Below are 27,173 nucleotides of genomic sequence, written 5' to 3'. Positions count from 1 at the left end.
ATATGCAACCTATATGCGGCATAAATGTGGCCTATATGCGCATATATGCACCTAAATCTGGCCTATATGCAACCTATATGCGGCATAAATGTGGCCTATATGCGCATATATGCACCTAAATCTGGCCTATATGCAACCTATATGCGGTATAAATGTGGCCTATATGCGCATATATGCACCTAAATCTGGCCTATATGCAACCTATATGCGGCATATATATGGCCTATATGCTCATATATGCTGCATATAGGTTGCATATAGGTTGCATATAGTTGCATATATGTTCATATAGATTCTTTCCATGTGGGCAATCAAGCGTTATTAATTTGCACTGCTCTGGCTAACGTCATTAGGCATCTGGCGCGGGGGGGGGGGGGTGTCTGTAGTGGACTTAAATATAACAATCACATAACTGCAATTGCTATAGCTTCAACCATTTACACATTATTATTATTAACACAAGCAAACACTTTTGCGCATAGCCTATTATAGATTATCATCCAAGAATTTTATTTGGGCGTTGCAAAACAAAAGTTTCTCATTCTTAATAAAACAGCTGTATTAAAAAACGAACAGTAGGCTAGTGCAAACAGTATTTTGATATAGGTCTAAATAGCCTATTTCACATTTGCATGCAGGCCTACTTATTCAATTTTCTTTTAACAGTGCAAACAGCAACATTACATATGCTATTCTTTTGAACAGAACAAACCTGGTATGAAAGTTTAAATCATTAGTGCAAAAACAGGTAACACTTTACAATAACGTACACAAATACTATAGTAGTTACTAGTAAACTAACCATTAACTAATAGCCAGTTAATGAGTAGCTAATGAAAAATTTGGCATTAGTCAATCACTAGTTAATCATAGTTAATGAGTAGGTAGTCATTAGTTAATGATTAGTATCTAATTTCCTGAGTAGAGTAGTTAATCATTACCTAATGATTACTAAATGTCAGCTCATGAATAGAGTAGTTAATCATTACTTAATGATTCCAAAATGTCAGTGCGTGAATGTATTAGTTTATCATTAGTTAATCTTTTTGTGTACCCTATTGTAAAGTGGTGCATCATACTCAGTAGTTTATGAATACTGAATCATTACCTGTCCATTAGTTACTCTTTTCGCACCCTAATATAAAGTGAAAGATATCCTTATCAAATAAACACTCACTCCAGGTGAGATTCGAACCGTGAACCCCAAGATTGTTAAATTGTAAGTCTGGTTCTATACCATCTGAGCTAACCAGCCTGTTGCTTGTTGGGAGCCATACTATCGAATGTAGAGCCTGAGACCAAGTATTATAGTTTAAAGGTATATTCCACCCAAATACTACTTTCTGTCCAAGTACTTAAAAGTACTTAGACATAAGTAGTATTTGGCTGAAACATACCTAAGTACTTGTATTTGGATGGAATATACCTTTAAAACTATAAGTATTTGGAGAGAAGGTAGTATTTGGGTGGAATATATCTTAAAAACTATAAGTACTTGAACAGAAAGTAGTATGTGGATAGGACATAATACTTAGTCTCTGACTCTACAGACCTATAGTATGGCTCTACCAAATAACAGGCTGGTTAGCTCAGATGGTAGAGAACCAGACTTACAATTTAACAATCTTGGGGTTCAGGGTTCGAATCTCACCTGGAGGGAGTGTTTATTTGATAAGGATATCTTTCACTTTATATTAGGGTGTGAAAAGAGTAACTAATGGACAGGTAATGATTCAGTATTCATAAACTACTGAGTATGATGCACCACTTTACAATAGGGTACACAAAAAGATTAACTAATGATTAACTAATGATTAACTAATACATTCACGCACTGACATTTTGGAATCATTAAGTAATGATTAACTACTCTATTCACGAGCTGACATTTAGTAATCATTAGGTAATGATTAACTACTCTACTCAGGAAATTAGATACTAATCAATAACTAATGACTACCTACTCATTAACTATTAATTAATACACAGGACAAGGACAAGATGTTACTATCCCTTGTGCCAAAATCTGAGGAAAAACACATTTAGAAGCCCAATCCAGAATAAAACAAGCTAACAGGCTAACAAACTAATAAACAAGACACAAATCACCAGTTACCTACCCTAGCCAACAGCAGTATGAAGCATGTCATTGGGGTTTTCAAGTGGGCACCTTCCTTCACTGACGTTTCGTTAAGTTAGGCCCACGACACCTCAAGAAGGCTTAACGGTATAATCCAGCGTCCTGGAAACACCCCCCTCCATGCTACCACCGCACAACTGCATATTACCTCACTTATTAAGCCTAGCTATCCAGGTCGGTTCGGTATGACATTCCTGACTACACCACCACTGTCAATGATTCAGCCCTGTTGATGCGGACCGTTAATCATGACCAACAACAAACAATCCCTAACTACACCACCACTGTCAATGATTCAGCCCTGTTGATGCGGACCGTTAATCATGACCAACAACAAACAATCCCTAACTACACCACCACCGTCAATGATTCAGCCCTGTTGATGCGGACCGTTAATCATGACCAACAACAAACAATCAATCTAACCTTAGCGAGCTCCCCAGCTAGCATGTTTCCTCCTTATCCACAGCCATTCACTTGCTCGTTCTGCTGCCTGAGACATGTTGCTAACCGCAAGTTTCAGGCTCCGTCCCCGAATGCCCAACTCAGTTAGTAAGGCAATAACGGACTTTGCCACAAAACCACGGCAGCCCACCTCTACAGGCGCACTCGAGCCCTCCAACCTCGCTGCTCTGCCTCTGCTGCCATTTCAGCATACCTAGCTTTCTTGCGCTCATAAGCCTCCTCAACTCGATCTTCCCACGGGACTGTGAGTTCGATAAAATAAACTCTCTTCTTTACCTCAGACCACAGTAACAAGTCCGGACGTAGCCGGGTGCTAACTATATATGCTGGGATGACTAGCTGTTCATTCAAGTCAACTCTCATTTCCCAGGCTCCACCTACACTTAGCTGCCCTAACTTGTGCCTGACCTTAATTGGTCTAATCTTTTCTCCCTCACGTACAAATTTGATCTGTCTAGTCTCTTTGCTAGCAACTAGAGAATTTACTTCTAGCCGCTTTTCCTCAACTGCAGCTGCCAAACATTTCAACACCTGGTTGTGACGCCAGGTGTTTCGCCCCTGGGAGAGACTGACCTTACACCCTGACAGTATATGCCTCAATGTACATACACTAGAACACAACGGGCAGGCACCATCCTCGCCCAACCACTGATTTAAGTTCTGGGGAGGTGGCAGCACATCATAAGTAGCCCGTAGAATAAATCTAATTCTGCTGGCCTCCATGCTCCACAACTCTCTCCACTTCAACTTTCTCTTCTCTACACTCTCCCAGTTCACCCACTGTCCTTGCTTTGCCTGCGACACTACCTTAGTACATCTTACTGCCTCCTCTTGCCTATGTACTTCTTCAACTACCATCTTCCTCTTTTCTATTACTGATCCCTTGTTCCACACAGGTTTCCCTATGCACAACCCTAAGCCTCCACGCCCATGCTGCACCTGACCTATGATATCCCTGTGTCTAAGAGCTGACTGTGCTTGCTGTACTGCCTCCTTTGGGTTCCACTTCCTCCCTGTTTTAACTGTGGGCGCTACACTCCTAACCACTGGATCCTTTGACTGAGTCAGAGTCATTTCCAGTCTAACCTTAGCACACTTGAACTCCTCTGTCAGGTATAATGGCAATTCCAATATGCCTTTCCCATATAAGGCTACACTGCTTAGGCAGCGTGGGACTCCAAGCCATTTTCTAATGAATGAGTTAATCATCCTTTCTAGCTTTTCTACCTTTGAAAGGGGAACCTCATACACTGTCAGTGGCCACATCAACCGAGGCAACAATCCAAACTGCAAACACCACAACTTTAACTTTCCTGGGAGCCCTGACTTGTCTATACTTGAAATACCTTGAATCATTTCCTGCCTCACCTCCTCAAACTGTCCCTTATCACTGAGACTTGCATCATACCATCTTCCCAAACTCTTGACTGGTTTCTCTAACACTGTAGGCACCACCTCATCATTTATAACAAACTTCTTACCTACTACCCTCCCTTTAATGATTGAAATACTCCTAGACTTACTTGGCTTCACTTTCATTCTAGCCCACTGCAGATTACTATTTAACTTATCCAACAATCTGCTAGTACATGGAGCGGTTGACGTCATAGTCGTCATGTCATCCATGTATGCCCTAATTGGAGGGAGCCGCAGCCCTCCCTGCAGCCTTTCTCCACCCACTACCCATTTTGAAGCCCTAATAATGATCTCCATTGCCATGGTAAAAGCTAATGGGGAAATTGTACACCCTGCCATAATGCCTATCTCCAGCTGCTGCCAAGCTGTAGTGTACTCTGCTGTGGTAAAGCAGAGTTGAATATCTAAGAAGTAGGCTTTAACTAAGCTCTTTATACTACCTGGCACTCTAAAGAAATCAAAGGCCTCCCATAACAGACTATGCGGCACTGACCCGAAAGCATTAGCCAGGTCCAAGAATACTACATGCAGGTCTCTCTTCTCACGCCTAGCTGACTGGATTTGGTGCCAGATCATGCTGGTGTGCTCTAAGCACCCGGAGAAGCCGGGAATTCCAGCCTTTTGCACCGAAGTATCTATTAGCCTATTCTTTTCTAGATAACTAGACAGCCTCTGTGCCACAACACTAAAGAAAACCTTCCCTTCAACATTAAGTAGACTGACTTATCTCTAACGAGTCCCTTTCTTTAGGAATGAAGATTCCCCCTGCTCTACGCCACGCCTTAGGAATAACCTGCTTCTTCCAGACTACCTTCATCAGCTTCCATAGAAACTGCAACACATCTGGAGCACTCTTATACAGCCGGTAGGGGACTCCATTAGGACCCGGGGCTGAAGAGGCCCTTGCACGTCTCACTACTTCTTGAACTTCTTTCCACCTTGGTGGGCTATCATCACACTGGCTCTCTATTTCACCAATAGGTGGAATATCAGCTGGGACTGTCATCTCTCTAAACCTTTCCCTATCTTTGTGAACCTCCTCCAAATATTCCTCAAGCTTCTGCTTAGGTACCATAAGGCTACCATTCTTTTCCTTACTAAACAATGACTTCACAAATCTAAATGGATCCTTATAGAATGCTATTCTAGCTCTCTCTTTCTTTTTCCTATTTTTCCTAATGCTCTCTGCTCTTCTTAAAACTGCCAACCGATCCCTCACATCTGACTGCAAGCAATCAATGCCTTCCTTCTCAACCTCTGTAGCTTTCCTCCACTGCCTCTTAAGCTGTCTTCTCTCCTGGATAAGTCTATCTATCTCTTGTTGGCGCCTAGATTTAACTACCTCACCCTCTAGTTTCTTCCTTTTCTCAAAGATGCCAAACCTTTCCTTACCATAATCATAAATACAATCTCCCATTTTCTCCAACTTACTCTCAGCAGTTCCTTTAAGCTTCTCTAACATCCTAACCAAATCACTATTGATATCTTCCCACTTCCTACTTTCCGCTGCACCTGGCCACTTAACTCTAGGCTTCTGACCGCTAATCTTCTCCCTTTTTGGCTGGCTGGCCTCTCTGCTTTCCTCGGTGCTAGGACCTGCCTCAACATCAGGGGTGCTGATGTCCTGCGAGCTGTGGGTTACTTCCTGTCGCTGGACTTCACCCGACTGACTTGATAAACTTCTTAAGAAATAATTATCAATGCGGGGTCCCTGTGTTCCCTCTACCAAGCACCTCTTCCTGCCTTGATGGATTCTAAGGCCCCTCAAAGTTGTTACCTTCTGCCAGCCACACAAGCAAACCTGACGCTTCTTTCTATCTACATCTGAACTAGTGGCTTCCACTGACATGTTTTCCCTACTCATAGTCAAGTCCATTCCAGAGTCAATAACCGTGTCAACCATAGGTGAGTCATCTTCCGCCCCCGCTCTCGCAGACTCTAGGGGTGTTTTTTCATAATTCTGTTTCGTAGCAAGTTTGGGTGTAACCAATGGCCTATTGGCCTTGGCTACTGCCACAATGAGCAGCTAACCCATTGCAGCCCCGATGGGGTCTAATCTCTCCTGTCAGCTGTCTTTCCATGCTGTCACTAGGTCTTTCCCTAGTTGTCAGCTGCACTATTCACAACAGTCACTAGCCTAAGCTAGCTTTAGTATTAATTAATACACAGGACAAGATGTTACTATCCCTTGTGCCAAAATCCGAGGAAAAACACATTTAGAAGCCCAATCCAGAATAAAACAAGCTAACAGGCTAACAAACTAATAAACAAGACACAAATCACCAGTTACCTACCCTAGCCAACAGCAGTATGAAGCATGTCATTGGGGTTTTCAAGTGGGCACCTTCCTTCACCAACGTTTCGTTAAGTTAGGCCCACGACACCTCAAGAAGGCTTAACGGTGTAATCCAGCGTCCTGGAAACACCCCCCTCCATGCTACCACCGCACAACTGCATATTACCTCACTATCTAAGCCTAGCTATCCAGGTCGGTTTGGTATGACATTCCTGACTACACCACCACTGTCAATGATTCAGCCCTGTTGATGCGGACCGTTAATCTATGATTAACTAGTGATTGACTAATGCCAAATTTTTCATTAGCTACTCATTAACTGGCTATTAGTTAATGGTTAGTTTACTAGTAACTACTATAGTATTTGTGTACGTTATTGTAAAGTGTTACCCAAAAACATTTTAGATTTCAACTGAAATCGTCTGAACACAACAAAAACAAATGGCATGCTACATTTGTATAGGTACAATGTAAATAGCCTACTCAATGTGCTGTCTTCAGTTTAGTTGAATCTAGCAACGCTGACGGCGCTTCATTGGTCGTGACTGACAACAAACAGAATGAGAGAGGCGCAATCTAGGGTGAGGGGCAGAGCAGCAGCGGCTGCGTGGTTTACTCGCTCAATACAAATAGCCCTTCACTCTTTGAGATGAAATGAGATCTAGGTCTCAAGGTGATTCACCTGTATAAATAAAGGTTAAATAAATAAAATAAAATTTGCACTGCGTGTTTCTCCAATATGGGACAAAGCGCGTGCCGTATCAGTTCAATACGGAACACGTCTTTTTGTTTACAGGACGATTCCGTATTTTAAGGGACGGTTGGCAACCCTATTAGGCATTGTTTAACTGAATGCTATAATGCTAACTGTTACTTTGAACATCCATTTGCAATGATTCTGGCTGGATATTAACTATTGTAAATTTGTTACAATGAATGCACTTTGTGTACAATGTGTAAATACATTTTATATTGATTGTTTAGGCCTAATTATTTGTAAAGTCACAACACATTAGAGATGTGTGTAGTTCTTCATAGATTTAGCCTCTTAATTTTGCTCTCAAATGCACCAGGTTGATGAATTTTACTTTAAAATTTTAAAAAAAATCTTCCGGGGGAGAATCCCCCCGGGCCCCCCTTGAGGGTCCAAGGCCCATCCCATAGCCAGCTACTTTGCCTATCTGGCTGGCTACTCAGAAATGTGGGGAACCCCCCGATATACCTTATAGGGCTATATGATTCTAATTAAGTTGTTCTACTCTCATATTTTGTATATCGGTCACGCTGGTGCCGCGTGAGAAAGTGCCTCAAAAGTATAGTTTACCCACTTTTTTTTTTACCACTACAGCACTGTCGGTCTATAGTTATCTTTGCTGTTACTTTTACCAGCTTTATCTTTGATGACCGGTACAAGTAAAACAGCTATCATGGAGTCTGGTAAAATGCCATGTTTAAAAAACCCAGAAAGACATAGAGCAAGAAGGGGGATGACCTTACGACTGCCATGTTTTAAATGTTAAATGTGTGCAGGAGAACGATATGAAAACAGGGTGGTTTTCTACCCCACTTGGGGTCAAACAGGGTGACGTTCTTTTCCCTACCCTCTTCGCTTTGTTTATTAATGATTTAGCCCAACAAATTAAAATGAAAAATCTTGGTCTGCAAATTGGTGATATGAATTTGAATGTTTTGTTGTACGCAGATGATATAATTCTCCCAGCAGGGAATGAGAAAGAGCTGCAGATTATGTTAAATGTTGTTAATGTTTGGAGTAGAAAATGGAGATTATTAGTTAATAGAGAAAAAAATCTTTTTGAAGAGGGCGTTAGTGTGTTGGCCGACACTGCTGGTAGAGCCCTGGGTTCAGTAATAAGTAAAGTGAAAACTTGTAAAAATCTTGGTTATGCTACATTTTCAAAGCTTTATGATGCATGTGTGTCACCAGTTTTGTTTTATGCAGCTGGAGTTTGGGGAAGTAAGGAATTTTCCAAGGTGAATGCCATCCAAAACCGTGCAATCCAATGTTTTCTGGGCGTACATAAATTTACACCTGTGTTGGCTTTTCAAGGGGATATGGGTTGGGAGCCTTGTTTGATCAAACAAAAAGGTGAAATGTTGAGATTGTGGAACCGTCTATCTAATATGCCAGAGAGTAGAGTTGCAAAACAAGACAGATGTGAAGAAAGAAATAATGATTGCATTTGGCTAACCTGAAAGGAAGTGCTGTAACCCTTTGTATGTATTTTGTCTTGTGACACCATGATCAGATAGGAGGCTTTTTCTCTCCTGCTCAAATGCACGGCTATTTTTATAATCTATTAATCGTTTAGATTAACACATTAAGTGCCAGAGACGGACTAATTCGTCTTACATAATCCAGCGCTTAAGTGCCAAGGACGGACTAACTCGTCTTACATAAAGATTTTTTTTTTTTGACAGTGGGACATCAATCAACCCCTTTTACATCTTCGAGATAAGTATTTGCAGCAAGAGCATGTGTGTAATCTATTTTACCGACCACTAAGTGGCGACAGAGACCGAGAGAAGTCACAGCTACGGGACCCAAAAGCCACAAAAGCAGCCGCCTCGCCCGGACACACACACACAGAACGGACAGAGATCCCTTCCCCCCAGAGCCGCGCAGCAACGCGCGAACACACACACACACACACACACACACACACACACACACACACACACACACACACACACACACACACACACACACACACACACCGCGGAAGCAAGCCATTCAAGGAAATGGCGACGCGATTTTACAGTAATCCATATCCATTTCAGACTCGTCTTGCCCGACAGGCAAGCAGGCAGGCAGGCACGCAGACAGACAGGCAGGCAGCACAACGCGCTTCTGACACGCCCGCTGAAGCCAGGAGGAAGGAGGAGAAGACACACGGAGGGAGGAGTTTGAATGAGAGGGGTGTTTCCTGTTGTTATGGAGGAAATTACTGTTCAAAACTATTGTTTAGAATGTCTGACGGTCTTACTGATGCCAAAAATGAATGGTTAAAGTGACTGTTTCACAAAAAGCCATTTATCTCTGAATAAATTTCCAGACGCTGAAACCATGCTGTACTCAACGGCTAATATCTACATAACTACTAACTCTGCAAACTAACTCTTTTAGACAGAGAAAGCACACATTCTATTAGTTATTTTTAGATGATTGATGTTCATGAATTCTTAACAGAAAATAATCCTCGGCTGTTCTAAAATGAGCCAGAATCGTCAAAAACACCCCTGGCACAACTTACCTACAGGAATGAAAACATGGCTGGCACCCAATGTGTTAATTAAAAAAATACTAAGATTCTCTCTTTCCAACTTCTTAAATGTGAATATTAGTCTTCTATGACAGTAAACTGATTATCTTTGGCTTGTGGACTGTTGTCAGGACAAAAGAAGACTGAAGATGTCACATTGGGCTTTTTGGGAAAAGTGATAGACTTTTTTCACCATTTTGTGGCATTTTATAGACCAAGAGACTAAACGGTTAGTCGAGAAATGAATCGGCAGATTAATCGCTAAAGAAAATAATCGTTAGTTGATCGTTAGTTGTAGCCCTACCTGAAAGGTAAATGTATGTCGCGTTCAACTTAAAAGAGTAATAGTGTATGTTCTTTGTTCATTGTTGTCTAGTCACTAATTTCTCGAAACAAAAAGCTATTTACATCCCTAATTGCCCCCTTCCATAGCTCTAGCATTGGATCGACTCAAAGGGAAATAAAAAAGTTCATGATAATCAGGTGAAATGACCCCTCCTCCCACCTGCCTGTCTTCCTTTTCTGTCTCGCCCCTCACACAGCTCCAGCAGCGCCTGGAAGCGGAGTGCCTGCGCCTGGCCGAGGAGGAGCGCCTGCTGCACCAGATGACGGTGCGGCGAGCCAAGGCGGAGGCAGAGAGGAAGCACCAGGAGCGGCTGGCTCAGCTGGCCCAGAGCCAGGAGGACAGGGACAGGGAGGAGAAGGAGAAGGCCAGGTGGAAGAAGGAGCTGCTGGAGCGGATGGAGCGGGACAGGGAGCAGCCCGTAGACCACTCGGACATGGTGGACCGCATGTTCGGCTTCCTGGGGAACACTGGGCCGCTGCCCAACCGGGATGGGCGAGCACCGGCTGGGTTCGAGGTAGGGATGCGTAGGGTAGGGATCTCTTCTACTGAGATGGGTTGTAGTCGTTTGATACAGGTAGTGATATTTCTGGATTGAAATAGTAATGTATTTTTTGTCAATGTCTTAAAATCTTAATGGCAAAAGCTTTAAAAAAAGAGCATCTGAAACAGAATTAACTGTGGATCGTGGCCATGGGAGACTAAAACTCTCCATTGAAACTGAGGAAAAGTACAATAATCATAGTAATAATAATAATAAATATAGCCGCAAGCGGCGATGACGGGCTCCAAGCATGGTCAGTAAGGGTGTAGTGGTCAGTAAGGGTGATGGGGTCAGTCAGGGTGTTGTGGTCACATGAGTACTTGTGACTTGAAGTAGGTTGGATAGAAAGCAGTTTTTGTGTACAATATCCCTTTAAGTATCTGGACAGAAAGTGGTATTTGGGTAGAACATACTGTCAATACGACAAGTACTTCTCTGGCTCTGCAGATACATATAATATGGTCTACAAAGTTAAATGCAACAGTCTGGATAGCTCACTTGGTAAAGCTCATGACTTATGTTAACTAAAGACCATTGCGGGTCAAAGTTCAAACCCCACGTGGGATGAACAACTTTCAACTTCAGACAGGTAAGTCAGTAACAGTAATTAAAACCCCACATGTTGCCTCCTTATTTTGCGGTGTTTCATGAACTTTTTCAATATCTTGGAAATGTTAGCTGGAGATTGCGTGGCTGTGTTCAAGAACGTGTTTTACAACAGGGGAGGTTAGTTCTTGTCTCATGATGGAGCTTTTGTGTTCTGAAATCAGAATTTTCAGTTGTCATTGTGTCTTTCCCACACACACATCAAACCATAGGGCGTAGTGGCGTCCACTACAGAAGGTTGATGGGTTTTATCCCTGAAATTGCTTTTGGTGACTATAGCCAGCACCCTGCATGGCAGCTTGTTATGCAGTCCATTTACCATTAAGGACATTTTTGTATTACACACATAATGCACCACTTTACATTAAAAGTCTGCCCTGAATGGAGGTGTTTGAACTAATTGGTGTGGGTTGTGCTGTTACAATGAGCACATGAGTGACGAGGATAATTCAGATTGAATTCTCTTTATGGACCTTTCACATCTGAAGACACAATAATGTATTGGAATGTTTTTCCTCTCATATATCTGAAAGAAGGCTCCCAGCAAACACAATTACATCATGATGATGTTCTGATATCATCTTTCAGTGACGTCCAGGACTAAGCCAAATCACAGCCGATTTGGGGATCATTTAGACATCTACACAGGAATGTCAAGATGACGTCGAAATATGACGTTACCATGAATAGGCATATTCAGTTATTCTGCTATGTACACAGTGTGTATTCAGCAGCGTTATACATAATTATATCCAGATTAACCTTTATTCTACATTTTCAAAAAATAAAACAGTTACCTGGTCGTGGTTTGAACCCAGGACCTGCAGCTTTGGTGTCTGCTACTCTACCCCTACACCATTCTTCCACAGCAATGACAAGGCACGGATGTAACCTTATTATGGCATAAACTTGTTTTTATTAAAATGTGGGTGTCAAGTCTTTGTGGATCGGGCATTACTGTGTGACATCTCTAAACCAACTATGTATTATGCTACAGCAGATGCAGAACCCCAAAACACATTAACCCCACCCAAAATGCTACATTCCAACTTCCAATAGTAGTAGTAGTAGTAGTAGTAGTAGTAGTAGTAGTAGTAGTAGTAGTAATAATAGTAGCAGAAGTAGTAATAGTAGTAGTAGTAGTGTTGGTAGTAGTGGGAGTGGTAGCAGTAGTAGCAGCAGTAGTTGTAATTGACCGGTTAATGAGTTGTGGGCAATTTAGTGTTGGCGTGTGTTTCATTAAAAGTTTCGAGATTTATCATTTCAAAACGGTTTCACGTATCCAAAATCCTTTAATAACTTTAGGTCGGGGTAGTCTATAGATGACCCAGAAAAAGTTTTGTGTGATTTGGCCAAACGGTCTAAGAGGAGCTCGCAAAAGTAGGTTTTTGATCAAATTCAAAATGGCGGAAAATCTAACAGACAGAAATGGGCGTGGCCTAGTAGGTTAGATGCACGATGCTCCAGGGAAACCGGTAGATGTGAAATTTTGATTCTACGGCTCTTGGTTCAGAAGTTATTGACCGACAAACGTGAAATTGGCTGTTATAGCGCCACCGTCTGGTGGATTGGTGTAATTTTTTTACTCTGAGTAGTGGGTGATGTCGTGAACCTGTGTGGAAAGTTAGGGTGATGGGGGGTGTATGGTTTCTGACATCCACACACTTTTAGGGCAGGAAAAGAACAAAAGCAAATACACAAAAGTTTAGACATTTATAATTTCAAAACGGTTTCACGTATCCAAAATCCTTTAATAACTTTGGGTCGGGGTAGTCCATAGATGACCCAGAATAATAATAATGTGATTTGGCCAAACGGTCTAGGAGGAGTTCGCAAAAGTAGGTTTTTGATAAAATTCAAAATGGCGGAAAATCTAGGCACACGCAAATGGGCGGGGCCTGGATGGATAGATGCGTATTGATCCAAGGAATCCCTGAGAAGTGACATTTTTAGTATAGGACACACGGTTCAGAAGATATGGACCATAACGCGAAATGGTCTGTTATAGCGCCACCATCTGGCCGATATGGGTCATTTTTTGTTTCTGAGTAGTGAGGCACATTTACAATATATGTGCCCAGTCTGGCTACGCTGAGCATTACAGTTTCTGCTGTACATACAGTTTTACCGGAGAAAAAAAAAAAAAAAAAAAATCCGAACAGATACAATAGGGATCCACGCACTTTGTGCTTGGACCCTAATAAACTAGAATGTCTACATTTCCTACTGAAAATGTAATTGTGCTTGCTGTCCTCGCCATGCACCACCTGCCTTGCAAGGTCCCTGCCCATGCAGCTAGGGGGACTAAGTAGTTATGGGCGGGCCTATGTGAGTAGAAGCGGGAGGAGCCAAGGAATCCAGGGGCGGTAGAATTTCGATTGTAGACGCTACAGTTCAAAAGTTATGGACCAAAACATGAAGAGGGCTGTTATAGCGCCACCATCAGGTCAATAGGAGTATTTCTTTTAGATCAGAGCAATGAGTAGGCTACACGTAGGGTGAGCCAAGGAAACCTGTGAAAAAATAGGTTTCACAGGTTTTTTTTAATTCGAGGTCCTGCTGCGACAGCGACGATATCATACTGTACATACAACACACCTTATTCAAAAAGAGCTGCACCTACGGCAACAATCATATTGCAGACAAGGAAGACTACACTAGTCCAGAGGTGTAGCCCATTAGGCTTGGTCTTCCAATTTGAAGAATATTAAAATCACCTGTGTTTTTTAATGATGGAACGACGATGAGAATTTTCTTCCTCCCTCCTCCTATCTTATCTATCCTAATATGTGTTTGTTTTATACTCCTCTCTCTGTGCACCTTTTCCCACCGGTTAGGACCTGGAGAGAGCTCCTCGGGGTCAGGAGGAGGAGGAGGAGGTGCTGAACGAGGCTCCGCCTCTGCCGGAGGAGGAAGTCGAGGATCTGTCTGAGTACAAGTTCTCCAAGTTCGCCACCACCTACTTCCAGGGCGTCTCCACTCACACCTACATTAGACGGCCGCTCAAGCAACCCCTGCTCTTCCACGAGGACGAGGGAGACCAGATGGTGAGTTTTGACCCTTGACCCTAAGCCCTCCTCAGCCTCCCACTTAGAGATTCCTATTCAATTCAATTCAATTCAATTCAATTCAATTCAATTCAATTCAATTAACTTTATTTCAGACACAAGTTGGTCCATAAAAAGACAATACAGTACAATAGACAATACAGGAAACTTTTAGGAGTGCATAAAAAACACACATGCTCTTGCCCCACAATGCCACATTGGGGAGAACCATAAAAAGGATTAAGAAATATAAATTAAAAGAGCATAACCTCAATTGCGTTACTGACCCAGGGCAATATGAGACCTAAGGGTCGCAGTAAGCGTTGACCCATCAAGCTCCAACTGCGTAGCCGGCAAAAGGGCGGAGCTAAAACAAAAATAAAGGTTTAAAAGTAACCTCCAGTTTATTGAGTTTTAGCCCTTTTGGGTTCTGGCTCACTGCTCCCCTCTAGGCTCTAGTGAAGAAACTATGGGAGCAGAGCAAGGGGCATGCCTTTCCTAAATGGCCCATATTTTCCTAAATGAGGAAGGTAGCTGCTTATATGCAAATGAGCCAGGAGTGGCAGCAGCCAGTGGCGCCATATATAAAAGTCCAAGGGCGAATACCTGATTTCGGAAGTGGGGGGGACACAATAAAATGTGGAGTGCCGACCCTCTAGGGGGGTCCGGGGGCATGCCCCCCCGGAAGTTTTTTTTTTTACATTTTAAAGTAAAATGCATCAATTTGGAGCACTCTGAGGGGAAGATTAAGAGGCTAGATATATGAAGAACTACACACATCACTAAATACATGTCTTTTAGACAGCACCTCCTCCAACTCATCAGAGCTCTGATATGAAAGCAGGTGACATGAACAAGGCATAGAACAATACTGATGTGAAAGCCAGAGCCATATTGAAATCACGTTGGCTGTATTATTATTATCATCATTATTATTATTAGTGTGCTTTATTTTAAATTCAACCATGTTCACTGCTTACCATGTTCACTTCCTCTCATCCCCTAACCCTTTATACAGCAGCAGGGACGTGCAGAGAATGTTAGAGGGGCAGGGGCTGGCAAAAAGGTTTTAACGTTTTTAGCCAGATTTAGAGGAATATCTCATTTTAAATTAACATTTGGATGATACTTGTCACAGAAAAATAACTCCAAAAACTGAATAATATTAGTACAAAAATTTAATTTGCTGTTACAATACTGTTATCATTATTTAGTATTAAGAAAAGCCAAACTCTGTGAGTGCTGCCTTCAGGGACGGCTTGGAAAGGGGAATTTCCATACAGAGCGCCATTAGAAATGCATTCAGGGTCTGGAGAGGGCACTTTTTACAGACGTGGAAATCCGTGGCAATCTTTTGGAGTATCCTATAGCTTATAATTAGCAACTCAATTAACATTCTCAGCCATTATGATGGCTGGTCAAACAGTAGCGTATTAAGCATGATTTCTTCAGTTTACCCACAATTTTTTCAGTTTAAAAAGTGGGGGGGGACAGAATCAAGGTTTTGAAAAGTGGGGGGGACATGTCCCCCCTGTCCCCAGTGGAAAATTTGCTTCAGTCTAACGCTAGTGCGAGGATTACATCCAACTGCGTAGCCCCCAAAAGGGCCTTGCTAAAACTCAATAAACTAGAGGTTACTTTTAAACCTTTCGTTTGTTGTTGCAGTATGAGGTGGCATTTTGTCTGTCTACCTGACACAAGGACGTCAATTCAGTATGGCAAGCTATGGCAGCCGCCATACCTTGGCTTCTAGCTAAATTTGAGAGAGAGAGAAGGAGAGAGCGAGGGGGGGAGAGACAAAGCGGACAGAGAGATATGCGCACGGGGGAAAAACTCACATCTGCTCATTAAGCTTAGGACATACATGTAGGAAGGCAGCGCGAGGCGGAGCTCCGCAAACCGGGAGCGCACTCCCCGCTCGGGTCGAGGTGTTCATACTCAGAGCGCTGCTCTGAGTGATAAAGTCAATGAAAGGCAATTAAAAGTAAATGGAATGCCATTATGTTCAGTAGACTGAGCCCCATCCACACGTGCAGTGCGCTCCCCTCTTTCTCCTCCCCTCTGCTCTCTCTCTCTCCTGCTCTCTCGCAGATGCCGAAGGAGGTGCGCAATATGCAGATCTCCTTACTTGCATCATTCTACCAATTATTATGTTGTTTGTTAAGCATACAGTAGCTACCTTGCAAAGTGTTTCTTGACTGGCAGTTATAGTTTGTAGACAGAGTTACCGTATCCAGGGGCAGCTGGTGCATTTTTGTCCAGGGGGCTGTATAGCCTACTACCAAAAATTGGGCTGGGTGATCTGGTTGAAATCAATATCATGATAATAATCATAAGAATCTTGATATCATTACTGTTGTTCATGCTAGGTTATTTGGAAATAAACACTCCAACAACAATAAAGTATTATCTGGCAGGCAGGGATAATTACCATAGTGCACAGCTGTTTACTGAGGTTACACTTCCTCACACCATAGGCTATAGCCTATTATTGTTTTTACTGCTGTAGAGTGTTGGTCATGTACACAAAGTAGGCTACATTAATGTAGCTGCTTTTGCAGGCTAAACATTAATATTTTTAGAGGTCAGGGGTTCCTTGTACAATTTACAGCAATCGTTTTTATGCACAGCCTGTGAGTCAGTGAAGCAAATCACAAAAAAATAAAATAAAAATTTAACACTACATGTAGGCTATATCATTCACCGGAATTTAAAAAAGTATGTTTACTATACATGTCACATAACTGAATTGCATATAGAAATAACTCACCAAAGTTGACTATTGCACAACCGATTTCACAAAAACCTTCCACGAAGGGGGGGAAAGCCCCCCTTCACCCCCCCCCACCACCTACCTTGCCATACCTTGGCTTTTACTGAAATGCAAAATACAAACTATAACTGCCAGTCACTGCCCTGACAATCATCAAAGGGCAACCTGATAGCTGTAGGCTACTCCAGTCCGGTGCTCGCTTCCTCTTCCAGACTGTTGTGTGATCCAACAGCGCGATATTCGACCTTGTATCATGAAATTAGTTTTCTTCCAAATATACTCCTGATATTTTAAATCTTTTAAACCTGTCGCAAGCATAGTGACAGGACAAGAGTGTAAACATGCAACATCAAACGTAATCGCCTGATGCCGCAGCTTCGTTTCCCACGGTTTACGGCCCCAAGATGCAAAGCAGTGTTAGTTGTCATGGTAACCTAATGCAAGACAGCTCTCAACAGCAGCAGACTGGTTGATCTTTATGTCAATCAAGTGTCAGACACCTTGGGAGGGAGAAAAAAGAAGATTTTTATGCCATCTAATTCATCTAATTTGCCTCAAACGTCAACTTGGACTCAAGGATGAACTGATTACATTTTGGTGGTCAAAGGTCAAGGTCACTGTGACTTCACAAATGCCATTTTCAAGCTCGGTAATGCTATATCAACACCTTGACGGAATTTCTTCACATTTGGCTCAAACGTCAAAGTCTGGACAGACATGGATGTCGGAGGCATATATCCGCGTTCTAGTTATGAATGGCACGCACGTGATGTACAGTATCAGTATGGCCTTTGTGATCGACCGGTCGATCGCAATCAACGTATTGTGGGCACCACTGCTGTATAGTAGGGAAATAGATTTGATATCCTACTGCTGATTTAAACTTCCGCTCCTGTATTCCAGGCTGCATTGGCAGTGTGGATCACAGTGTTGAGGTTCATGGGCGACCTCCCAGAGCCCAAGTACCAGATCATTATAAACGACGGCAGTGAGAAGATCCCTGTCATGACCAAGATATATGAAACCCTGGGCAAGAGGACCTACAAGAGGGAGCTGCAGGACCTGCAAGTGGAGGGGGAGGTGAGAGAGGATGAGCAGAAAGATGGGGCAAAGGCGAGTGAAGAAATACCCAGACAGTGAGATAAAATGATTTCAAATCATTCTTGAGCATTTGTTTGACCCTGCTGAGGGAGCACCTGATGGATGGGGTTCAATGCAGATGATGTTCACAAAGTTGACACTCACTCACTCACTCACTCACTCACTCGCTCACTCACTCACTCTCTCACTCACTCACTCAAATAATTGTAAGAAGGCGAAGTATGGCAACACACACACACACACACACACACACACACACACACACACACACATATATATATATATATATATATATATATATATATATATATATATATATATATATATATATATATAATAAAGAAATATGTTGTTATCTAAGGGGGCAGAAACAAGCATTATATTTGCAATTTTTGGATTCGGTCTGATTGTGCTTACATACTGTAGTGTAGGAGTAGTAATAGTACATTAGTAGTAGTAGTAGTAGTAGTAGTAGTAGTAGTAGTAGTAGTAGTAGTGGTTGTAATATGGCCTACAACCATGTCATTGCTGTTCCATGTTTGTGTCTGTCTACAGAACAGCTCCATAGACGGAAGCCAGAAGAGGAACAGTGTGAGACATAAACTTGTGTCTCTCACCCTGAAGAGGAAGTCCAAGATCACAGAAGAGGTGAGACTCAGCAAATCTTTCAGATAATCTTCACTTTTGGTCTTCAGCTGGCACTCTAGAGTAGCTTGGAGTTCACCAGTTTTTGAAGCAGCTAATAATAAGGAGGGTCAAAGCCACAGCACCCTGACAACATATGTAATAGGTGATAGAGAAATTCAAGTCAAACAAATCAGAGCCGTGGACAAAAAGTAGAAAAGAAGATTCAACCCAGAGAGGTTTTTGAGGGCCGATACCAATACTAATATTTTTGAATTAATGCTCCCAATAGTTTTTTATTTTCTATTTTTTACTTTTGACCATTTGACCATGGAGTCTTATTATTAGTATTCAGTGTTTACCCCAGATATTTATTCCCAACAATGTAGAAAATCATGACAGCATTTACCTTATGGGACACTGCTTCAGATAGACAACCAGTGTAGTATTGAGCAATTCCATTAAATATATTATCCAACAAATCAAATTAATTCATATCATCTATTAAATGCTCTTAATCCCAACCCTAACTCCCCCGGCAGGTGACCAGGCGGCTGACAGAGGGGGACTACAGCCTCCAGGGGAACAGCATGCTAGAGGACCGGCCCACCTCCAACCTGGAGAAACTCCATTTCATCATTGGCAACGGCATCCTACGGCCCGCCCTCAGGTGACCTACAACCTACTGCAGTTTCAATACCCTAACCTCCTTTACTGTCCCAGCAAACATTTTCACGTATAACGACCGTCTTCTGCATATCAAACCACTACATCGAGTCAGGGTCTAATATGGAAATCGTAGCGACATAATTTGTCTACTTCCCCACAATGTCGAAATATACCGCTCCCACAACGGCTATGTTCAGAGAGAAAAAAGACATCCTCAAGCGGGGTTCGATCTCGGGCGCGCCTGCTTCAGAGTCCTCTCTCTTAACCACTCTGCTTTTGACTTATTGGAAATACTCTCTGCATTTTGGCATATATACTTCCAAGGAAGATTCCTACTGGAACGTGCATGCAAGGCTACCTCGCTAATTGAGTTTCATGATTCCAACCAGCGATGAGAATATTTAATTTTATTTATTTTAGATCATTTATGATAATGTAAGACCTTTATGTTGACTGTGTGTGCGTCTACTCTGTACGGCTTATACTGTCCTCAATGTTGAAGGTTCATACTAGAACTTGCATTGCGAGGCTGCCTTGCAGTTAACGCTAATTCAGTTTAATGATTTCAACCAACGATGAGACAGGTATATATTTTATATGATATGCTAATATATGTCTACCCAGAACACACTGCATTCAGTTATGGCAAGAGTAATGGGACATACCATCACAAGAGGCACTTGCTATGGGCACTTACACACACACTACAGGTTAAAACTATACTATACTATATGAGATAAATGTGTTTTCATATTTAAAAAAAATTGGCGTTCAATAATAGTAGTCATTGCACGTGGAGTACACGTCACACTGTGACTATCTGATCACACTGTGAGACAAGCCAAAATTGGCTACTATAAGGAGAAGTTCACAGCTTGTGGCTCAGACCCCAACGCCTTCTGGAAAACGGTGAGAGAACTGGAGAACAAACCTTCGACTCTGCCTGTGTCACTTAAAGTAGACAACCTAGTAGTCACAGATAAAAGCTTGATGGCTGACATTTTTAACCGTCACTTTACAAAGTCTGGTCTTGTTTTAGGCCCTCCTAACCCCGCTCCTATTCCAACGAGCCATTTGCCTCCAAGTCCCACTCCAAGTCCCACTCCCCTGCTACATTCACCCTCTAGTCCTGTTTGCCCTCCCAGCCCCCCCCCCTCACAGGTTTTCCCTCAGGCCTGTCTCAGTAGGTGAGGTCCTAAAGGAACTGACCTCTCTGGACCCCAAAAAAGCTGCGGGATCAGACGAGCTGGCGGCGTTCTTTATTAACAGACCTGTTGAACCTCTCCTTTCATTCAGCTAGTTTACCTGCCGAGTGGAAAGAAGCGATTGTGCTCCCACTGTTTAAAGGTGGTGACCAGGTTGACCCAAACTGTTACAGGCCCATTTCCATCCTGCCCTGTCTGTCTAAGTTATTTGAGAAACTTGTCAACAAACAGCTCACTACTCATCTGAATGTGTTTAATTTACTTTCTGGGGTGCAGTCTGGCTTTCACGCAGGGTACGGTTGTGTTCCAGCAACCCTAAAGGTACTTAACGACATCACCTCTGCGCTGGATGCTAAGCAGCACTGTGCGGCAATATTTATTGATTTGGCAAAGGCTTTTGACACCGTTGACCATCCCACTCTACTGAACAGACTGAGCAGCATCGGGGTTACTAACCACTCACTAACCTGGTTTTCTCACTATCTCTCTCACCGGGTGCAACGTGTGAGGTTTGAAAACCTTCTCTCTCACCCCCTCCCAGTCACCAAGGGTGTCCCTCAAGGTTCCATACTCCGTCCCACTCTGTTCTCTATATACATCAACAATATCCCCCTGGCTGCTGGAAATTCACTCATTCACTTATATGCTGACGACACTATTCTCTATGCCACTGGTCCCTCCCCTGACACTGTACTAACAACTCTCCAGGATAGCTTCCTCCAGATCCAACAGGCCTTCACCCACCTCAAACTGTCCCTTAACACCTCCAAGACCAAGGTCATGTAGTTCAGCCGTAAGGGCACCACACCCCCTCCAGCCCCCATCATTACCACCTGTGAAGGAGCTATCCTGGAGCAGGTCACGGTGTATAAATACCTGGGAATTTGGTTAGACAGCTCACTATCTTTCTCACACCACATCTCAAAACTACAGACCAAGATTAAGGCCAAACTTGGCTTTCTCTATAGAAACCGTCACTCCTTCACCATATCCGCTAAACGCACCCTCATTCAGATGACCATTCTCCCCATGCTAGACTACGGTGACACAATATATAGGTCTGCATGCAAAGGTACACTCTCCACGCTCGACACACTTTATCACTCCGCCATCCGGTTCGCCACTAACGCCCCCTACAGTACCCACCACTGCACTCTTTACTCCCTGGTCAACTGGCCCTCCCTTCACACCCGCCGTCACATGCACTGGCTTACCCTCATCTATAAAACCCTCCTCCACCTATCACCCCCCTATCTGTGTCACCTGCTTCACCCTCTGCCTGTCACTCACAACACCCGATCCTCACTCCACACACAAAATTCCCAAATCCACCACTTCCCTTGGCCGTGCATCATTCCAGTTTGCTGCCCCCTCTGACTGGAATGCTCTGCAAAAAACCCTCAAACTGGACAAACTCATCTCCCTCTCTGCCTTCAGACTCACTATTTCAGACACCCTCACTGATTCTTGTACATGCTTCCCTTCTCTGTAGGGTAGCACTTGTATCACTTCCATTACACACCCCCTCTGTCCACCTTTACTTGTTTTTATGCCCCCTTGCGCTCATGTCTGCTCACTTTCTGTTTTTATACCTCTCTGTGTTATTGTTGCTGTCCTTGCGTTGATGCTTGCTGTTGTGTTATGTGCTTTTTACTGCTGTGTTTAATGCCTATTGTTGTTTTGTTGCATGTCATTTAATTGTCGATTTAATTGTAGTTTTATGTGCTTTGTTTTTAACATGTTTGATTTTTTAGCCCTCCTCCCTCTTCCCCTTATGAGGCAGGCCGACATTGTAAATAAGAATTTTGTTCTTAATTGTCTCGCCTGGTAAAATAAAGGTAAAATAAAAAAAAAAAAAAAAATCACACCACCAAATAAATTGTCAATCAAATGTCGTTTTATTCAACTAAAACACAAAAGACACCTACATGTGGTGTTTTCAAAGCAATAAGATCAATAGTACGTGTTTTGCAAGGGACAGTAGAAACAATACTCCGAGGGAATGTGGAGACAACGTCATCTTGTGGCCCGGCCGCCGCCATTACCTTCTGGCAGATGACCAACAGAAATTCGACAGTCTGGCAACGTCACCGTCTAGATAATGTTTGCTGGGGTCCTTCTAACCCCAGTGGTGTTAAGCCCAATTTATACTTTGTCGACACTTTTGAAATCGTCGCCGACAGAAATGAAGACTTGAGTCGACACTTTCAAGTGTCGGCGAGAAGTGTCTGCTACCTAGTGAAATGTCTAGTGTCGCTCGCTGACTACGTCACATAGTGTTGCGCACAGGGCCGATTCTAGGGGGGGGCAGGGGTGGGCTATGCCCACCCAAAAATTAATCTTGCCCACCCAAAAAAAAAAAAACATTTTTTTTTTTTTTTTGTATCTCCCTTTTTGAATTCCAGGCGACCACACTTAGGGTCGCGACCCGAAGGTTGGAGACCACTGGGTTAGTTAGTTTAGGGCACCTAACAGTAGGTATAGCTTTAATTTGATTTGAGAAATAAGCTCATCCAATGCAAAGAATATTATGGAGTTGATTATTTTAAACTATGGATGAAGGATTGTTATTTATTTGTTAGGGTAACAAAGTCAATCTGCTTTCAAAGTTTTAATTTCAGTTTGAGTTTGAATAAGACTAAAAGTCTTGTAAATATAGGTTTGAAGGCTAAATGGCAAATAGTTTTTAGCTATGCTTAAGTCTCACTGCATTTGATTTGAGAAATAAGATCATCCAATGAAAAGAAATGTTATGGAGTTGATTATTTTAAACTGGATGAAGTATTTTTATTTATTTTTAGGGTAAGTCAATCTGCTTTCAAAGTAGTTTTCTTTGTCACTTTTCAGTTTGAATTTGAATAAGACTATGGGCCCTATTCTCCCACAGGCCTTCGGCGCTAAAACGGGCCTTAAACGCAAAAAAACGTGCCTTGCGCCTGTTTTGGGACGATATCAATATGGCTTTACGCTGCCAAATGCGCTTTAGGCCGAATGGGCGTGGCGCAGTCCCAGAATGGGCCAAAGTGGGCGTGTCGGCCTTAAATCTCGGCGTACTGCTATCTTCGCACCTGCCGTAAATTTAGCGCTTTGCGCCTTTGAAAACCAGGCCTATTCAGTGCGCCAGTGCTCTTCTGCTGCCTCTCCCCTGTCACCCTTCTCTGTCTCTCTCTGAAACCAGGCCTATTCAGTGCGCCAGTGCTCTTCTGCCGCTTCTCTGTCACCCTTCTCTCTCTCTCTCTGACTCCCTCGCTCAGACAGACACAACACATAGCAGCACCCAGCTTCCCATAGGAAATAGCAGTTGTAAGTTTACTGCCTGTGAATGTCCCTGTCCCAGCATGCAATTGGGTCCTCCATTTCGCTACTAAATAGCAACCAAATGAGCCGAAATAGATATAAAAGGTAGATCTAAAATAATGTGTAATGGTAAGACAACCTGCAATTGTACAACATTTCAATATTGGACCAAATAAAACATCGAAATGAAACACCACCCTATGTGAAACATATATGTCCTCTTGAGCCTATATATACCCTGTGTGGATTTAACGTGATTTAGATAAGTGACAGCGGAACGCGCTTCGGAAGCTTCTACTGTCATCTGCTATACTGTACTCCACATTTAGTTTTACAATAAAAACACATTTATGCAATGACTTTACATAATGTAGGCTATATTTATGTGCATCATCCTTCCTGCAGCAGGCGAGAGAAAATGATATCTTTCTGGACAAACTTTCACCAATCTAATAGGCTATATTTTTCTAGCTGATGCGTTTAGAACATTATTTTCACTTTGATCTTGCTATAGTGTAGCGTATTTACATGCTTGCAGTATTGAAACTGCAGTTAGATTGGTTTGAGAAGCATAATAATATGGAATAATAGCCTATAATGCAGACAGACCGACTGGATGAAGGGAGGGGGGGGGGGCAGAGCGTTTGGCTTTCGTCTGGTTTTGCGGGATCACTGGAATTGGAGCTAAAAAGGCAAGCGTGCGATTCGTTTATTGCAGTTATCCAATGAGCATGACGGTGCATAATTTTACGCTTAAAAGGCGTGGTTGTAATGGTTGAGGCTGCGTCTAGCGCCAGCACGACGATATCAAGTGCGCTGGTCCACTCCCACTGATTTGAGCTGCGCCAGGCGTTCGGCCTAGAAACAGCGCCGATGCAACGATAGGGACCTAAACGTCTTGGAAATATAGCAATAGTTTTGTAAATAGTTAGTTTGTACATAGTTTGCTAATAGTTTTGACAATAATAATGTAAACACTGGCCTGTCACCTGAGTGAAAGTTCCTACTTACAGTTTGGTGACCCAAAACAGAATGGTGACTCCTACTGGAACAATTTGGTTCAGTGTTTATGCCTGTGTTGCTGTCTGTTGTAGTGTAAAACGACTAAAGGGAGAGCAGGTGGTTACATGAAAGTGAGTGAGAAAAGGAGAAGATACTGAATAATGACATCACAACAGTATAATCCTAATGTTAATTTAAAATTAAATATTCTTGGATGAAAGTCCAAAAAACGTCAAATTTTCTTCGGCGCTGCCCTTGCAGGCAGCACCAAGAGTCCATTCCTACCTAAAAGTACTTCCAGCGCCACTGAATATAATGCAATTTAATCCCCATCCCCGAACCCACAACCTCTGGCAACCTACCGCCAAAGTTGCCCCCTACCAGCCCACCCTAGTGTGGCAGGCTAGATACGGGGGGAGCGTACCTATGTTCCCCGGGTCCTATATTCCCCGGGTCCTATGTTCCCCGTTTTTGTGGGACCGGGGAACATAGAACCCTTCCTAACCTCCCCCAGACCCTAACCCAAAACCTAACCTCTCCCACCCCTCACGCCTAAACCTAAGGTCGGCATTGCGGGTGGTCGGCATAGCGGATAGACACCCCAAATGTTACGGAGAGTGTTAAAAACGGGGAACATAGGACCCGGGGAACATAGGACCCGGCCCGGGGAACATAGGGATGACCCCGATACGGGCCTGGTTGCGCAAGTGTGATTGGCTATATAGACGGCACGCGTTTCACTTCCTTGTTTTGGTTTTCGCTGAAATAAATGAATGAATGTGTCCCTACTATTTTTATCAGCATGTCCTTGATGTATGACTTTGTGAAAATCACAAAGAACACCGTTACAAACTTCTCAGAGAGAGGAGGTGAGTTGTGTGGTTGTGTGTCGTTATATGCGGCTGCAGCCAAGTACGTTACATCTTGCCTCCGACGTGCTTTCACTGACAGCATTCCCTCTCTTGGCTGTCTGCACTAGTTCTCTGTGTATAGCGTTTGAGTGTCACGTGACCGTTGAGCCGAGGAGAGAAGCATAAATGCGGCAACATGAGCGACACTTTATTTATTGTCGGCGACCATGTGTTGAGCGACACTTTCCAATAAGTATAAATTAAGCTTCAGTGCTGGAGTTAGACTGATATCTTCTCATGTATAATAATGCATCATGCATTATTATTATTAGTGGCCGGGCCAGCGAAGCGGCAGGGCCACTTATTGTATTTGCCTGTATTATTATTATTATTATTTTTTTTCTTCCTCCCGGGAAGTTCGACTTCCCATGGATGAAAACTAACCAAACTTTGCACAAAGGTCCAGTCCCATGCCAAACGTCTTTGACACAAATTTGGGGCCAATAGTCCTAACGGTGGCACTACAGCGACTGTCTAAAGTTTAAAACTAAAGAAATTCATAAAAAATCAGGCATACGTGCTAAGGCTTTGCAACTTTCACCGAAATGTGCGCCTAAATGAGGGGAAGCTTTTGTACAATGCAACCTATGGCCAATTATGAAGTCTAAAGACCGCAAAACTGCAAAAACTGCAAAAACGAATTAAACCCTACTCCTCCCACATTTTTTCTTCAAACGACACCAAACTTCAGTATCTGCATCGTTAGACTGTTCTACACAAAAGTATCAAACCAGATTTTCGATCGGTCAAAAATTGAGCCCACAGTGCATCAAAACGTTGAATTCTGGCCCCGTGTATAGCCTACGGTAATTACCTTAATTACCTTTGGCAATTAGGTTGTATTTGTGATGTCATCAGTCAGTCAAGCAATTGTGATGCCATCACTGATGTCACTCGAGCAATTGTGATGTCATAATACCTTAAAGCCTTGAGACTTGCCCAGCCACGACCCATTGCTGCGCAGCAGCCACTTTTTTGGCGCGTAATAACCCCCACAATTTCTGCGCCACATAGACATGTCCGAACTCAAAACATGCGGCTTATTGAGGACAGGTGTGCTATGACTTTTCTAAGGGTTTGGTCAAGCGGTTTGGCACTTCTTTTGAATGGACCCAGACCCGGCCGGGTCCGGGTCGGAACCTCGGGTATTCGGGGGGTCGGGCATACCCGAAGACCTCTAGCTCAAAGCCTTGAGACTTGCCCGGCCACGACCCATTGCTGCGCAGCAGCTATAATTATTATTATTATTGTTGTTGTTGTTGTAGAATTGATCAATACTACACTGGTTGTCTATGTGAAGACCTAAACCTGAATTGATTGTGATTGATGTGACAAGCACAGTAGGCTATGCATGAATATGTTGTTTCAGTGAAGGATGGTTGGTTTCAGTGGAGGGTTTTAGTCTCCAGAATATAAATATGAATATGAGCATAAAATACAGGCTATTGGCAAT

At 42.9% G+C, this 27,173-nt stretch overlaps 1 protein-coding gene across 1 annotated transcript in view; it reads left to right on the top strand.

Moving 5' to 3' along the window:
* The window catches only part of myo7ab (myosin VIIAb), a gene marked incomplete at its 3' end in the record, with an annotated part of 147,464 nt that overhangs the window by 63,268 nt on the left and 57,023 nt on the right, over nt 1–27,173 (top strand). Inside the window, exons 21-25 of the mRNA XM_083636027.1 lie at nt 10,141–10,458; nt 13,929–14,138; nt 17,815–17,991; nt 18,568–18,660; nt 19,179–19,306. Of these exons, the coding sequence (XP_083492153.1) occupies nt 10,141–10,458; nt 13,929–14,138; nt 17,815–17,991; nt 18,568–18,660; nt 19,179–19,306 (926 nt within the window). The remainder of the gene's footprint in view (nt 1–10,140; nt 10,459–13,928; nt 14,139–17,814; nt 17,992–18,567; nt 18,661–19,178; nt 19,307–27,173) is intronic.

Source organism: Poromitra crassiceps (genome assembly GCF_964638095.1).
Source record: "Poromitra crassiceps genome assembly, chromosome: 1".
In the NCBI taxonomy this organism is placed as follows: domain Eukaryota; kingdom Metazoa; phylum Chordata; class Actinopteri; order Beryciformes; family Melamphaidae; genus Poromitra; species Poromitra crassiceps.
The sequence above is the reverse complement of the archived record's forward strand: the minus strand, read 5'-3'. Positions and strand labels throughout refer to the sequence as shown.